The sequence below is a fragment of the Panthera uncia genome, chromosome D4, assembly GCF_023721935.1.
Source record: "Panthera uncia isolate 11264 chromosome D4, Puncia_PCG_1.0, whole genome shotgun sequence".
Classification (NCBI taxonomy): Eukaryota; Metazoa; Chordata; class Mammalia; order Carnivora; family Felidae; genus Panthera; species Panthera uncia.
This window is the reverse complement of record NC_064807.1, coordinates 79,956,929-79,972,611: the sequence shown is the minus strand read 5'-3', so window position 1 is coordinate 79,972,611 and position 15,683 is coordinate 79,956,929. Positions and strand designations below refer to the sequence as shown.

The 15,683-nt window shown below is 37.1% G+C and overlaps 1 protein-coding gene across 4 annotated transcripts in view; it reads right to left on the bottom strand.

Annotated features, from left to right (window-relative positions):
* Positions 1-15,683, bottom strand: part of RABGAP1 (RAB GTPase activating protein 1) — a 177,520-nt gene that overhangs the window by 100,332 nt on the left and 61,505 nt on the right. For all 4 annotated transcript variants that reach the window (XR_007457309.1, XM_049628522.1, XM_049628513.1 and 1 more), the window contains 2 exons: positions 9,115-9,217; positions 8,050-8,219 (listed from right to left, as the gene is read on the bottom strand). Coding sequence is in view for 3 of the 4 variants with exons in the window: in XM_049628522.1 (XP_049484479.1) it covers positions 8,050-8,219; positions 9,115-9,217 (273 nt within the window). In the remaining variant the exon portion in view is untranslated. The remainder of the gene's footprint in view (positions 1-8,049; positions 8,220-9,114; positions 9,218-15,683) is intronic.

Below are 15,683 nucleotides of genomic sequence, written 5' to 3'. Positions count from 1 at the left end.
ACATATGAAAAATGCTGGTTTTCATTCATCAAAGGATAAATTAAAACTACCATCAGATCCTTAAGTTTGACAATATACTCATGACAAACATATGGAGAAACAGGTATTCTCATATCCTGCTCATCTCTGATTACAACTGTGAAAGAGGAGAATTTGGCAAACATGACAAAATTACATACGCAAAATTATGTCATGTGCTAATGAGTATACTAATAAAAATTTACTCTAAGATGCAGTTTCATAAAATCAAAACAACATATGATACAAGGTTCTATACTGCAACATTATTTGGAATAGCAAATGATTGAAAAAAAAACCATCAATAGAGGACAATTTAAAAATCAGAGATCATGGAGCATCTGGGTGGCTCAGTCGGTTGAGTGTCTGACTTTGGCTCAGGTCATGGTCTCACAGTTCGTAGGTTCGAGCCCTGCATCAGGCTCTGTACTGACAGCTTGAAGCCTTGAGCCTGCTTTGGATTCTGTATCTCCCTCTCTCTCTGCCCCTCCCTCCCTCCCTCTCTCTCTCTCTCTCAAAAATGAATAAATGTTAAAAATCAAAGATCATGATTCACCCGAACAACACAGTACCATGTAGTCATTAAGAATGAGGAAGATCTCTGTGAACTACTGTGGAATGATCATCAGGATATATTAAAAAAGCAAGGTGTAGAACAGTACATGTTAGTTTTTGTTTAAAAAGGAAGTTAAAAATATGTAGGAGTATTTCATTATTTTCACAAAAAGAAACTTTGGAAAGATAACCCAGAAACCAATAATAATGGTTACTTATGGGATTGGGTGGAGAAACAGATGAATGTAAATATGACTGCTGAGTACATTTTTACATAATTTTGACTTTTGTACCATTATATTTAAATATTCAAAAAAAATAAATTAAACCAAAAAGGTAAAAAAATACCCAACAACCCCAAATTGAAAATATGGAAACCAATGAACCTAACTATATGTCAAGTGGTAACATAAATGAGAAAAAAAATTCCAATTAACTTCTGAACCTGTGTTCAGAAACTGATTTTATAATTTTACTAGAATAGTTCAAAGGGAAAAAATAGTTCAATAAAATCTTAAACTTCACTCAATAGTTTTATTATTAATTGGAGTACTGATTTCTTTTTGAAATGAATATCAACAAATGGGAATTTGAAACTGTGTGGACTCAAATAATTTCATATTATATACGTCTATTTTTATGTAATACATAGGTATTGCAGTTACATTAATAGATATTTCTCCCAAAATTTATGCATCTATAGAAAAGTTCAGAATATACGAAATATTCTGGAAACCTTTTCATTTAAGAGGTTACATAGTGATTTTTATATATGGATATTAAAATATAGGTTTTATTTACAATAGTAAAAAACTTGTACAATGCAAGTTGTACACAAATCGCAGTTTAACACAAGCTAGATTTTAGAAATGGTGCAAGTTTAGGGGCGCCTGGGTGGCTCAGTCAGTTGGCCATCTGACTTCGGCTCAGGTCATGATCTCACGGTCCGGTCCGTGAGTTCTAGCCCCATGTCGGGCTCTGAGCTGACATTCCATGTCTCCCTCTCTGCCCCTCCCCTGCTCATGCTCTGTCTCTATCTCAAAAAATAAACATTAAAACAAAAATTAAAAAAAAAAAAAAAAAAAGAAATGGTGCACGTTTATTAATGAATGCTTAATTACCTCATCAGTAAATTCATTAATATATAAGCTTGTCCTCACTGAAATTTTATAACTAAAATCTATATTTCAAAAACACATTCAATAAATAGTACCTTTTTTTTTTTTAACATTTTACAAGTTTTTGATTTGTAAAATTAAAATAAAGATTTTGTTATAAATTTGCTAGGAATAATAAATAAAGATCTGTATTAAGGGTATTTCCTGAAATACTGTTATTTTTGAATTCTTCAATAAAGTAGGATAAAGCAAAGAATACATTACTATTACTGTAATTAAGAAGATACTCAATATTAGAAACATATATAAACGTAAAAGAAAAGAAGAAAACCCTGTAATATTAAATTACTATTGAAATTATGTGAATGAGCTTAACTGATTTAGGGAAGGATTATCAATGGATACTAAAATCATTAGTTAGAAAGTTGTAGAGAACTGGGTAGTTGGAAGTTGCCAAGAACCACCCCAAATTTATTTGCTAAATACAAAAAGAAAACTGTTTTTACAAAGGAAAAATCCACTGGTCACCACCTAATCCCAGTGACACTTCCCAGGAATAATGGAATACTATGATATCACATGTCTCCTGATTTAGCAATTGAAGATCTCTACTATAGAAAGCATTTCCATATTTTTTATTTTGAGAGGTATAGTGGTTCAGTGCATATCCCTATATACATACATATACATACACATACACACACACACACACCCCAAACAGAAATAATAGGCCCAGGTTTCCAGTACAGTTATGCTAATAACTTGTCTATATGATGCTGGCCAATGGAGACATCAGCTTCATTTATAAAATAATTTCATAAAAGATTTTAAGATCCCTGCAGTCTCTTTGGCAATAAAATTCTGTAATTCTATAGTTCTAAGAATGCTTAGCTGGTCTTAACTTCACCTTATGATACTGATGGAATATTTAGTCTTCAGATTAGTTTCTTCCTCTTTTAGTAAATGATATCTAAAAATTAAAATCCAAGAAAACAATCATTCTTTCCTCACTAAATTTGTTTCTTCTCTGATATGATGCCATCTTAATATAATAAACCGCACAGTTGGGAAGACTTCCAGGCTACAGAGGAGTTACTGAGTCATCAGATAATTTTAGGGATAGGAGAATCAATTTTTAAGCATGTATTAAAAAAAAAAAAACATTTCTAGGGGCACCTGGATGGCTCAGTCGGTTAAGTGTCTGACTTCAGCCTAGGTCACGATCTTGCCATTCCTGAGTTTGAGCCCTGTGTCGGGCTCTGTTCTGATAGCTCGGAGCCCAAAGCCTGTTTCAGATTTTGTGTTTCCCCAGGTCTCTCTGCCCCTCCCCCACTCATTCTCTCTCTCTCTCTCTCTCCCTCGCTCTCTGTCTCAAGAATAAACATTTAAAAACAAAAAACCAAAAAAACATTTCTATAATTATTTTCCCATACTGACAGCAATAAACAGAAACTATATGCTATGTATTTAAAAAATTTGGTCGGCAGCATTGTTTCCTTTTCTGTCTGATGAGAACTGCAAAAGGGTTAAAGTTTTAAATTCTGCTTAATTTAAGTAAGTTCTAAAAATGCTCTTAAAGAAAGACAGACAAAGGGAGCATGTTCCTATGGAAAGAATCCTGAGACTCTTAGAAGGCCTGGGTATTCATTTTGTTCACACAATATTCCATAAAATATTTTACATCTTTGGATCTATAAAATGAAAATACTATTATCCTCACTGGATCACTATGAAAAGTATATAAGACAGAAAAAAGCAAAGTTGCTAGTATAGTGACAGCTACAGTAGGCCCTCAACCACTATAGCTATTACTTTTTAATGCCACGAATGTAAAGGAGGAAATAAACTTAGTTTATGATGTTACAAGGAATGAGATTAACAGTGTTCTAAGTGCCCTAAGACAGCAACAAGTTCCTCAAATTCTTCACACTCTCTCTCTTCTTTCCCATTCCTTACCCCTCACAAAACTCCTCCCCCACCAAAGTAAGACTTACCCAAATAAGGAGAAAAATGAAAGATTATTCTCAGGAATTCCTTGCCCTCCTCCTAGCTTCCACATATAAACTTCTGCTTTTTGCAAAGAAAATATTGACAGCTCAGTCTATGTTTAGCTTATAACCTTAACAGAGTCTAGAGTAGTCTATCAGACTAGGTCTCAGGTATATGTGTTTTTGGAGAGTTCACCCTGACAAGTCATTTGTTAGCCTACTTAGATATATTATAGTAGACCAAACCATATAATATTCCTATAACTCACCGCAGTCTTTGAATCCAAAGTTGTATAAGACCTCAAGGGAAAAGTAAGATCAGAGGAATCTTATGTTCACCAAGATAAAAGAGACAGAACTCTAAAGAGAATATGTTTGCTTACATACAAATTTGTACTAAAATTATTATAGAATTAATTTCTGTTTATCATCTCTAACTCTACAAACTTAAGAATCATCCCTACTCCCTAAACTTTTAAAATGATACCTGTAAATTGTTTCTTTCTGAAGTGTTCTTCCTCTTGGGCTGATCCACTAATATCAATGTTGTTCTGACTTCATGATTTAGAATTTTTTATTCTTCCTCTGTCCCACTAAGGTTCCACAGTCCTCTGAATAATAGCTAAAATGTATGAAGAACATACTATGTGCCAAGTGTGTTGTACGGTTTCTCACTTAATGTCACAATAACACTATGAGCAAGATTAAAACACTGCCATTTGACAGTTGAGTAAACAGGCTCACAGAGTTGGTGGTACTTCCTCAAAGTCATAAAGCTAGTTAGTGGTAAAATCAATATACTCTGACTCCAGAGCTGATAATATTATGCTAATTCTTTTCTGCTGCCACAGTGAAGACCTGGGAAAACAGTGCTAGGACCCAGGTTTACTTTCTGTCTCCTAAGAAAACACTGAAGAGAAATCTCTATTCCTGTGCTGTTTGCCACCTTTTTCTAACTATAACCAAAAGGACTAACTTGGAATACACTGCAACCAAAATATTTATCGCTATCAAAAAGTACATTCAAGGGACGCCTGGGTGGCTCAGTCGGTTAAGCCTCCGACTTCAGCTAAGGTCATGATCTCACAGTTTGTGAGTTTTGAGCCCCATGTTGGGCTCTGTGCTGACAGCTCAGAGCCTGTAGCCTGCTTTGGATTCTGTATCTCCTTATTTCTCTGCCCTTCCCCACTAGTACTCTGTCTCTCCTTTCTCAAAAATAAATAAAAACATTAAAAAAAATTTTTTTAAGTACATTCAATTAAATTGACAAGCAATGTTAGAATTTTGTAAAACAGAAGATTGAACATGTAAATAAAATCAAGTCAACAAATATTTACTGAGAACTACTAGGTTTTAGATGCTTGGGATAAATCAGTGAACAAGGCAAATCAGGAATGCTGCCTTAGTAGAGGTTTCTAACAGGAAAAACAGATAATAAGCAAAATAAAATTAAGTATATTATATGGTATATATTGGAAGTTAAAAGTCTTGTACAAAATTTAAAATATGTATATTAGCATGGGGGTGGGGGTGACTGGCAGCACCACTGGAAGAGTGGACAAACTGCAGTGTTAAATGTGGCAGTCATGAAATATTAAGATGTAAATCTGAGCAAAAACTTAAAGATAAGGACTTGAAGGAGGCAAATAACAGCAAGTGGGAAAAGGGGGAAGACCATTTTAGGCAGAAGAGATAGTTAGTAGCAAAGGCCCTAAGCACATGGTTAGAGCCAAGGAAGCAAACAAGACCAGTAAGAGAGAAATTAGTTTATGATCTAAACAGCAGCAAACTGGATAGGGTCTTATAAGAACACCGTAAGGACTCTAGTTTTTATAGAGTAAAATAGGTTTAAAGGGTTACAAGCAGAAAAATGACCTGATTTTATCTTAGGCTGCTATATTGAAAACATATCAAAAGGAGGGAAAACAAAGAAACAGGGAGATGAGTGAAGATGCTACTACAGTAACTCAGGTAAAAGTGATGATTCAGATGTGAGGTTAACATAATCTAAATGGTAAGAAGTAGCCATATTTAGATATGTTTTGAAAGTAAAATAGTAAATAGAATTTCCTGACAGAGTGGATATGGGTATAAAAAATAAAAGTAAGGGGTGCCTGGGTGGCTCAGTCAGTTAAGCACCAGACTTCAGCTCAGGTCATGATCTCGCGGTCTGTGAGTTTGAGCCCCGCGTCAGGCTCTGTGCTGACAGCTCAGAGCCAGGAGCCTGCTCAGGATTCTGTGTCTCCCTCTCTCTCTGCCCCTCCCCTGCTTGCGCTCTGTCTCTCTCTCTCTCACAAAAAATAAACATTAAAAAAATTTTATGAATAATCAAAAGATATAAAAAAAATAAAAATAAAAAAAATAAAAGTAAAATTCTTGGCCTAAGCAATAATTAGGAGAAGATATCCATGAACTGAAATAGTAAAGACAGACAAAGTATTTTAGGGGTTGGGAGGTGAAATAATGCTATCTTCTTGAACATGGTAAATTGGAGATGTCCTGAAAGTGACAGTGAAAGAGGGATAAGAAGGCAGGAGTGATCACCTGTATCATATTCTGCTGACAGGCCAAGGAAAATGAAAACTCAGACTGATCACAGATTTAGCAATTTAGGTCACTATGAACTTGCTTTTTTTCAATAAGTTTTGATACAAAGGAAAGCAAAAAAGGGAGAAGTAGTGGGGCAACTGAAGTCAAGAGAAGCTAAAAGAAGGAAACAGTTCACCTGCTGCCCACCACAGGAAAAAGAGAATGGAATTTGACTTTGACCAAATTAAATGACAGATTTTTTTCTTAAACTAAGAGACCACAACATAACAGACCATAACAATCTATTACTGAAAATGTCTACTACACAATACAAAATTACTAGACAAAGAAAAAGGAAAATGTGACTCACCAGACATTAGAATCAGCAGTTAAGAATTTTTAAAGAATATTATAAACATGCTCAAGGATGTAAGAGAAAATCTGCTTAAAAGAACAAAGAAATCTCATAAGAAAAGTATAAAAAAAAGCAAATGGACATATAAGATCTGAAATGTAAAAAAATTCATTGAATGGGCTTAACAGCAAACTGGGGATGATAAAAAAAAAAGGGGGGGGGAGGGGCAAACCAACTTTAAGATAGAGCAAAACAGAGTCTCCTATACCCGAAGAAAACAGAAAAAATAAATAAATTAAAAAAAAAACAAAACAAAACAAAAAACAAAACAGAGATCTGTGGGATAATATCAAAAGGACTAAAATATATGTAACTTGAATCCTATGAGAGAAAAGAGAGATGGGGGCAGATAAAAGTTGAAAGACCAAATTTCCCTCAAAACTGGTAAACAAAACAAAACATAAATTTAAAAATTCAAGAAGCTCAGCAAATCCCAAGGAAGATAAGAAAGAATAAAACACCTGACACATCATATTTAAATGTCTGAAAACCAAAGATAAAAAAAAATCTTAAAAGCAGCCAGAAAAAAATGACTCCTCACATACAGAGGAACAATATAAATGCATTCTGACTTCACATCAAAAACAATGAGAGCCAGAAGATGGTGGGATGACATCTTCACAGTGCTGAAAAAAAAATGTCAACACAGAATCCTACAGCCAGTGAAAATATCCCACTGGAATGCAAGTGAAATAAAAACATTTTCAGATAAAGAAGTTCTTCTGTGAAATCTTGCCATTTGCAACAATGTGGATGGAACTGGAGGGTATTATGCCAAGCAAAATAAGTCAGAGACAGGTATCACATGATTTCACTCATATGTGGAATGTGAGAAACTTAACAGATGATCATAGGGGAAGGGTAGGAAAAATAAGATAAAAACAGAAAGGGGCAAACCATAAAAGACTCTTAAATACAGAGAACAAACTGAGGATTGATAGGGATGGGGGAAATGGTGATGATGGGGGAAATGGTGATGATGGGGAAAATGGTGATGATGGGCATTAAGCAGTGCACTTGTTGAGGTGAGCACTGTGTTATACGTAAGTGATGAATCACTGGGTTCTACTCTTGAAGCCAAGACTACACTGCATGTTGACTAACTTGAGAATAAGTAAATTTTAAAAAAGGAAGTTCCTCTACGAGTTATGCCTTTAGTAGATCAGCACTAAAAGAAATGCTAAAGTAAGGTCTTTGGATTGAAGGCAAGTGAAATCGGACAAAAATTTGGGTCTTCAGGAAGAATTGAAGAGCAAAAAAAATGATAAATAGGTGGGTAAAAATAAAAGGCAATTTTTCCTCTTAGTATGTTTAAAATACATGTGACTGCTTAAAGATCTAAGGGACAGCATAATGATAAATCAGCTTCAAAAACAGTTTCTCCTTTCTTATACTCCCCTCCCATAGTTACAAAAAAGAATAGTACCTGTTTTAGTTTCAAAAAGAAATTTTCAGTGGTACTACGTTTGCTGAAGGGCCAGAATAATCTCTCATTAGGTGAGCAAACACGGACTTTTGTCTCTATGAGAAATCGAACAGGCTCCTGTACTTCTGTTATTACCAAATCAACAGCTGTGGTCATAAATAGCACCTTATCTAGAAAGAGAGGGGAAAAGCAAATAAAAAAATGGAAATACATTTGCTCATACAATTATTGTTAAATCACTTTTGTAACAAACTTTCAAGATACCTTAAAGTAATACATCAATTAAATACAAATCTAAAATAATCACATAAATTAGTGTTTTGAAAATTCTTTTTCTGTATTGAGAATTCTTTGCTTGGGTACACTCCTTGGAACTAGTGACAGCATTAGATACTTTAAAGTTTATGAAACATACTGTCAGATTGTTTTGTAAAAGTGCATACGGCCTATTCATGCCACTCTTACCCATACAGGGGATTCTCAATTTCTAAAATCTTGGTTGATTTATCCATTTACCTATAATGCTGTGAATAACAAGAAAAAATGAAGGGGAAAATAAATGCTCAATAAGAGGCACTACAAGGTTACATTTTTCAGGACAGAATATTATACAGCCACTAAATGACATTCATGACGAGGATGAAACACCTTGAGCACAGAGTATCTGAAAATCTACATAAAAAATTGGTCACAGTGGTCCCCTTGGGACGGGGCCCTGAGGACCGTGGTAGACTTCTACTTTTCCTTACATATCCTTTTAATTTTTAACCATATATGCATATATTATCGCTACAAAAATAAATAAAACTTAGAATTTTGTATACAAATAAATACATAAGTAGAAAAAAAGCAGGAAAGGGAAAAATTAAGGGGGGGAAATAAGTGGGGAAAAATGATACTTTGTTTACAGTTAAATTTCATAACAACCTCAAAGACCTATACAAATTCTTTGGTTTCACTACAATTAAAAAAAAACACTGGATATTTGTGAAATAAGTGGTCCTAAGGTTTGGGTATCTTCTTGGGACTAAAATTTCTGTTCATGGTGTCAGCAATCTGCATCACCTTTAGGAGTTTCTTCATTTACAACTTGAAAAGGCAGAGATTTTGGATTCCAACTCCCAGTGATGACATAGGACTTTCCATCAGAACTTTTGCCCATTGATTCCTGAAGAAAAGAATAAAAACAAACATAAATGCCAAAATAAGTCAACTGCTAACTGCCATTTTGCTGCCTTTAGAAAATAGAGAAATTGCAAAAATATAGTATGAAAAAGGGTCAGATATTTTTTAAAAAGGTAGAAATATATGTGAATGACACTAATTACAGTTAAAATTAAAGATGTGCCAACTGTTTATATAATTGTTCCTGAAAGTTATAAAGTAAATGCTTGTAGATCGTATCAAATTGTACAAACATCAGAGAAACTTAACCACCTAAACCTATGCTGAATTCTGTTGTCAAGTGAATAATTATCACATAAATTTTAGTTTTGAAAATAAAGATTTTCACATAAAAGCAACAATACTAATACCACCGACTTTTATAAAATTCACAGTAGTTTGTAAACACTTCTCTCACAAATTTTCTGACTCCCACTTCAACCCTAAATTATAAACAAGGATTATTCACTATTATACAGTCAAGAAACCAAGGTTAAGACTAAATGGGTCTAAGACCAGACCAGTAAATAGCAATTCAGAAATAAGGAAATACCCTTATCTTTGTTTACTGCTATTATAGCTCACAAGAACACTTTGATAAACATGCTTTAACACCAAATTCAGGCTGAGATAAAGTGAAAACATTATCAAGGAAATAGTATATTACCTTAAAAAAAAAAAAAAAAGATGTGGGAGTCACAAGGCAGCAGCCTGTGTAGGGGGTGGGGCTCACACCCACTTTGAGGAACAACAAGCCCATGCGGACTGGGCGGAGAATGCCACACCTCAAACTCTGACTTGGACAGAGCTCATGGCTTTAGCACTTGTGGGGTGCCTGTTTCTCTGGAAGGCCTCCTCCAGGACAGAAAGACAGGGTACAAAGAGGAAGATGGCGGCGTAGGAGGACGCTGGGCTCACCTCGTCCTGCTGATCACTTAGATTCCACCCACATCTGCCTAAATAACCCAGAAAACCGCCAGAAGACTAGCAGAATGGACTCTCCAGAGCCAAGCGTAGACAAGAGGCCCCTGGAAAAGGGCAGGAAGGGCACAGAGTCGGTGCGCACTACACGGACTGGCAGGAGGGAGCCGGGCGGTGGAGGGGCAGCCCACCCGGCAAGGCAGAGCCCCCAAGTCTGGCTTGCAAAAGCAGAGGGGCCAGATGGAGTGAGTTCTGACATCCAGTGGCACTTAACATCTGGAATGTTATAAGTCAAGAGCTCTGCTCGGAGAGCAGGGAGGGCAAGAAGACACCGGGAGGGAGAGATGTTGAGCCCCGGAAGACAGAGCTCAGCTCAGCGGGGAACAAAGGTGCTAGGAAGCGCCATCTCCCTCGCCATCCCCAGCCAAAATCCCAAAGGGAACCAGTTCCCTTCACGGAACTTGCTTGCACCCGCAAACACCCAACGCTGTGCTTCTGTGGATCCATCCCTCCAACGGGTTTGCCCCCCCTCCCGGTGCCACAGGGCACCTCCCGCAGCAGACCACCGAAGGCAAAGTGAGCTGAGCCTACCCCTCCCCGCCCTGTGCAACTTGCGGATCCACCCTGGTTGATACGCCAGATCCCACAGAAGCAGCACCACAAGCCTGGCAGTGTGCAAGTAGCCCAGACAGGGGCCACGCCACTCCACAGTGAGTCCTGCCCCTGGGAGAGGGGAAGATAAGGTACACACCAGTCTGACTGTGGCCCCAGCGGTGGGCTGGGGGCAGACATTGGGTCTGACTGCAGCCCTGCCAACCAACACAAGTTACTCCAGACAGCATAGGGGAAGTGCCCTGCAGTTCCGTGCCACCCCAGAGACTATCCAAAATGACAAAAAGAAGAACTCTCCTCAAAAGAAACTCCAGGAAGAAGCAACAGCTAACGAATTGATCAAAAACAACTTAAGCAATATAACAGAACAAGAATTTAGAATAATAGTCATAAAATTAATCACTGGGCTTGAAAAAAGCATAGAGGACAGCAGAGAATCTATTGCTACAGAGATCAAGGGACTAAGAAATAGTCATGAGGAGCTAAAAAATGTTATAAGTGAGGTGCAAAATAAAATGGAGGCGACCACAGCTTGGAATGAAGAGGCAGAGGAGAGAATAGGTGAATTAGAAGATAAAATTATGGAAAAAGAGGACGCTGAGAAAAAGAGAGATAAAAAAATCCAGTAGTATGAGGGGAGAATTAGTAACTAAGTGATGCGATGAAACACAAAAATATACGTATAACAGGGATTCCACAGGAGGAAGAAAGAAAGGTGCTGAAGATGTACTTGAAGAAATCATAGCTGAGAACTTCCCTGATCTGGGGAAGGAAAAAGGCATTGAAATCCAACAGGCACAGAGAACTCCCTTCAGATGTAACTTGAATCGATCTTCTGCACAACATATCATAGTGAAACTGGCAAAATACAAGGATAAAGAGAAAATTCTGAAAGCAGCTAGGGATAAACATGCTCTAACATATAAAGGGAGACCGGTAAGACGAGTGGCACACCTATCTACTGAAATTTGGCAGGCCAGAAAGCAATGGCAGGAAATCTTCAATGTGATAAACAGAAAAAATATGCAGCTGAGAATCCTTTATCCAGCAAGCCTGTCATTCAGAATAGAAGGAGAGATAAAGGTTTTCCCAAACAAACAAAAACTGAAGGAATTCATCACCACTAAACCAGCCCTACAAGAGATCCTAAGGGGGATTCTGTGAGTGAAATGTTGCAAGGACCACAAAGTACCAGAGACATCACTACAAGCATGAAACCTACAGACATCACAATGACTCCAAACCCATATCTTTCTATAATAACACTAAACGTAAATGGACTAAATGTGCCAACCAAAAGACATAGGGTATCAGAATTGATAAAAAAAAAAAAAAAAAACAAGACCCATCTATTTGCTGTCTACAAGAGACTCATTTTAGACCTGAGGACACCTTCAGATTGAAAGTGAGGGGATGGAGAACTATCTATCATGCCACTGGAAGTCAAAAGAAAGCTGGAGTAGCCATACTTATATCAGACAAACTAGACTTTCAATTAAAGGCTGTAACAAGACATGAAGAAGGGAATTATATAATAACTACAGGGTCTATCCATCAGGAAGAGCTAACAATTATAAATGTCTATGCGCCAAATACGGGAGCCCCCAAATATATAAAACAATCAATCACAAACATAAGCAACTTTATTGATAAGAATGTGGTAATTGCAGGGGACTTTAATACTCCACTTACAACAGTGGATAGATCATCTAGACACAGGATCAATAAAGAAACAAGGGCCCTGAATGATACATTGGATCAGATGGACTTAACAGATATATTTAGAACTCTGCATCCCAAAGCAACAGAATATACTTTCTTCTCGAGTGCACATGGAACATTCTCCAAGATAGATCACATGCTGGGTCACAAAACAGCCCTTCATAAGTATACAAGAATTGAGATCACACCATGCACACTTTCAGACCACAATGCTATGAAGCTTGAAATCAACCACAGGAAAAAGTCTGGAAAACCTCCAAAAGCATGGAGGTTAAAGAACACCCTACTAAAGAATGAATGGGTCAACCAGGCAATTGGAGAAGAAATTTAAAAATATATGGAAACAAATGAAAATGAAAATACAACAATCCAAACGCTTTGGGATGCAGCGAAGGCAGTCCTGAGAGGAAAATACATTGAAATCCAGGCCTATCTCAAGAAACAAGAAAAATCCCAAATACAAAATCTAACAGCACACCTAAAGGAAACAGAAGCAGAACAGCAAAGACACCCGAAACCCTGCAGAAGAAGAGAAATAATAAAGATCAGAGCAGAAATAAACAATACAGAATCCAAAAAAACTGGAGAGCAGATCAATGAAACCAAGAGTTGGTTTTTTGAAAAAATAAACAAAATTGATAAGCCTCTAGCCAGGCTTCTCAAAAAGAAAAGGGAGATGACCCAAATAGATAAAGTCATGAATGAAAATGGAATTATTACAACCAATCCCTCAGAAATACAAGCAATTATCAGAATACTATGAAAAATTATATGCCAACAAACTGAACAACCTGGAAGAAATGGACAAATTCCTAAACACCCACACACTCCCAAAACTCAAACAGGAAGAAATAGAAAGCCTGAACAGACCCATAACCAGCGAAGAAATTGAATCAGTTATCAAAAATCTCCCAACAGAGTCCAGGACCAGATGGCTTCCCAGGGGAATTCTACCAGACATTTAAAGCAGAGATAATACCTATCCTTCTCAAGCTGTTCCAAAAAATAGAAAGGGAAGGAAAACTTCCACACTCATTCTATGAAGCCAGCATTCCTTTGATTCCGAAACCAGAGACCCAGCAAAAAAGAGAACTACAGGCCAATATCCCTGATGAATATGGATGCAAAAATTCTCACCAAGATACTAGCAAATCGAATTCAACAGCATATAAAAAGAATTATTCACCATGATCAAGTGGGATTCATTCCTGGACCGCAGGGCTGGTTCAACATTCGCAAATCAATCAATGTGATACATCACATTAATAAAAGATAAGAACCATATGATCCTGTCAATCGATGCAGAAAAAGCATTTGACAAAATTCAGCATCCTTTCTTAATAAAAACCCTTGAGAAAGTCGGGATGAAGGAACATACTTAAACATCACAAAAGGCATTTATGAAAAGCCCACAGCTAATATCATCCTCAATGGGGAAAAACAGAGCTTCCTCCCTGAGATCAGGAACATGACAGGGATGTCCACTCTCACTGCTGTTGTTTAATATAGTGTTGGAAGTTCTAGCATCAGCAATCAGACAACAAAAGAAAATCAAAGGCATCAAAATTGGCAATGAAGTCAAGTTTCACTTTTTGCAGATGACATATTATACATGGAAAACCCAATAACATCCACCAAAAGTCTGCTAGAACTGACACATGAATTCAGCAAAGTTGCAGGATACAAAATCAATGTACAGCAATCAGTTGCATTCTTATACACTAATAATGAAGCAACAGAAAGACAAAGAAACTGATCCCATTCACAATTTAAACCAAGAAGCATAAAATACCTAGGAATAAACCTAACCAAAGATGAAAAAGATATGTATGCTCAAAACTATAGAAAGCTTATGAAGGAAATTGAAGAAGATATAAAGAAATGGAAAAACATTCCGTGCTCGTGTATTGGAAGAATAAATATTGTTAAAATGTCAATACTACCCAACACTATCTACACATTCAATGCAATCCCAATCAAAATTGCACCAGCATTCTTCTCGAAGCTAGAACAAGCAATTCTAAAATTTGTATGGAACCACAAAAGGCCCCGAATAGCCAAAGTAATTTTGAAGAAGAAGACCAAAGCAGGAGGTATCACAATCCCAGACTTTAGCCTCTACTACAAAGCTGTAATCATCAAGACAGCATGGTATTGGCACAAAAACAGGCACATAGACCAATGGAATAGAACAGAAACCCCAGAGCTAGACCCACAAAAATATGGCAACTAATCTTTGACAAAGCAGGAAAGAATATCCAGTAGAAAAAAGACAGTCTCTTTAACAAATGGTGCTGGGAGAACTGGACAGCAACATGCAGAAGGATGAAACTAGACCACTTACACCATTCACAAAAACAAACTCAAAATGGATAAAGGACCCGAATGTGAGACAGGAAACCATCAAAACCCTAGAGGAGAAAGCAGGAAAAAAACCTCTCTGACCTCAGCCGCAGCAATTTCTTACTTGACACTTCCCCAAAGGCAAGGGAATTAAAAGCAAAAATGAACTGTTGGGACCTCATGAAGATAAAAAGCTTCTGCACTGCAAAGGAAACAAACAATCAACAAAACTAAAAGGCAACCAACGGAATGAGAAAAGATATTTGCAAATGACATATCAGACAAAGAGCTAGTATCCAAAATCTATAAAGAGCTCATCAAACTCCACACCTGAAAAACAAATAATCCAGTGAAGAAATGGGCAGAAAGCATGAATAGACACTTCTCTAAAGAAGACATCCGGATGGCCAACAGGCACATGAAAAGATGCTCAACGTCGCTCCTCATCAGGGAAATACAAATCAAAGCCACACTCAGATACCACCTCATGCCACTCAGAGTGGCTAAAATGAACAAATCAGGAGACTATAGATGCTGGAGAGGATGTGGAGAAACAGGAACCCTCTTGTACTGTTGGTGGGAATGCAAACTGGTGCACCTGCTCTGGCAAACAGTGTGGAGGTTCCTCAAAAAATTAAAAGTAGATCTACCCTATGACCCAGGAGTAGCACTGCTAGGAATTTACCCAAGGGATACAGGAGTGCTGATGCATAGGGGCACTTTTACCCCAATGTTTCTAGCAGCACTTTCAACAATAGCCAAATTATGGAAAGAGCCTAAATGTCCATCAACTGATGGATGAAGAAATTGTGGTTTACATACACAATGGAATACTACATGGCAATAAGAAAGAATGAAATATGGCCTTTTGT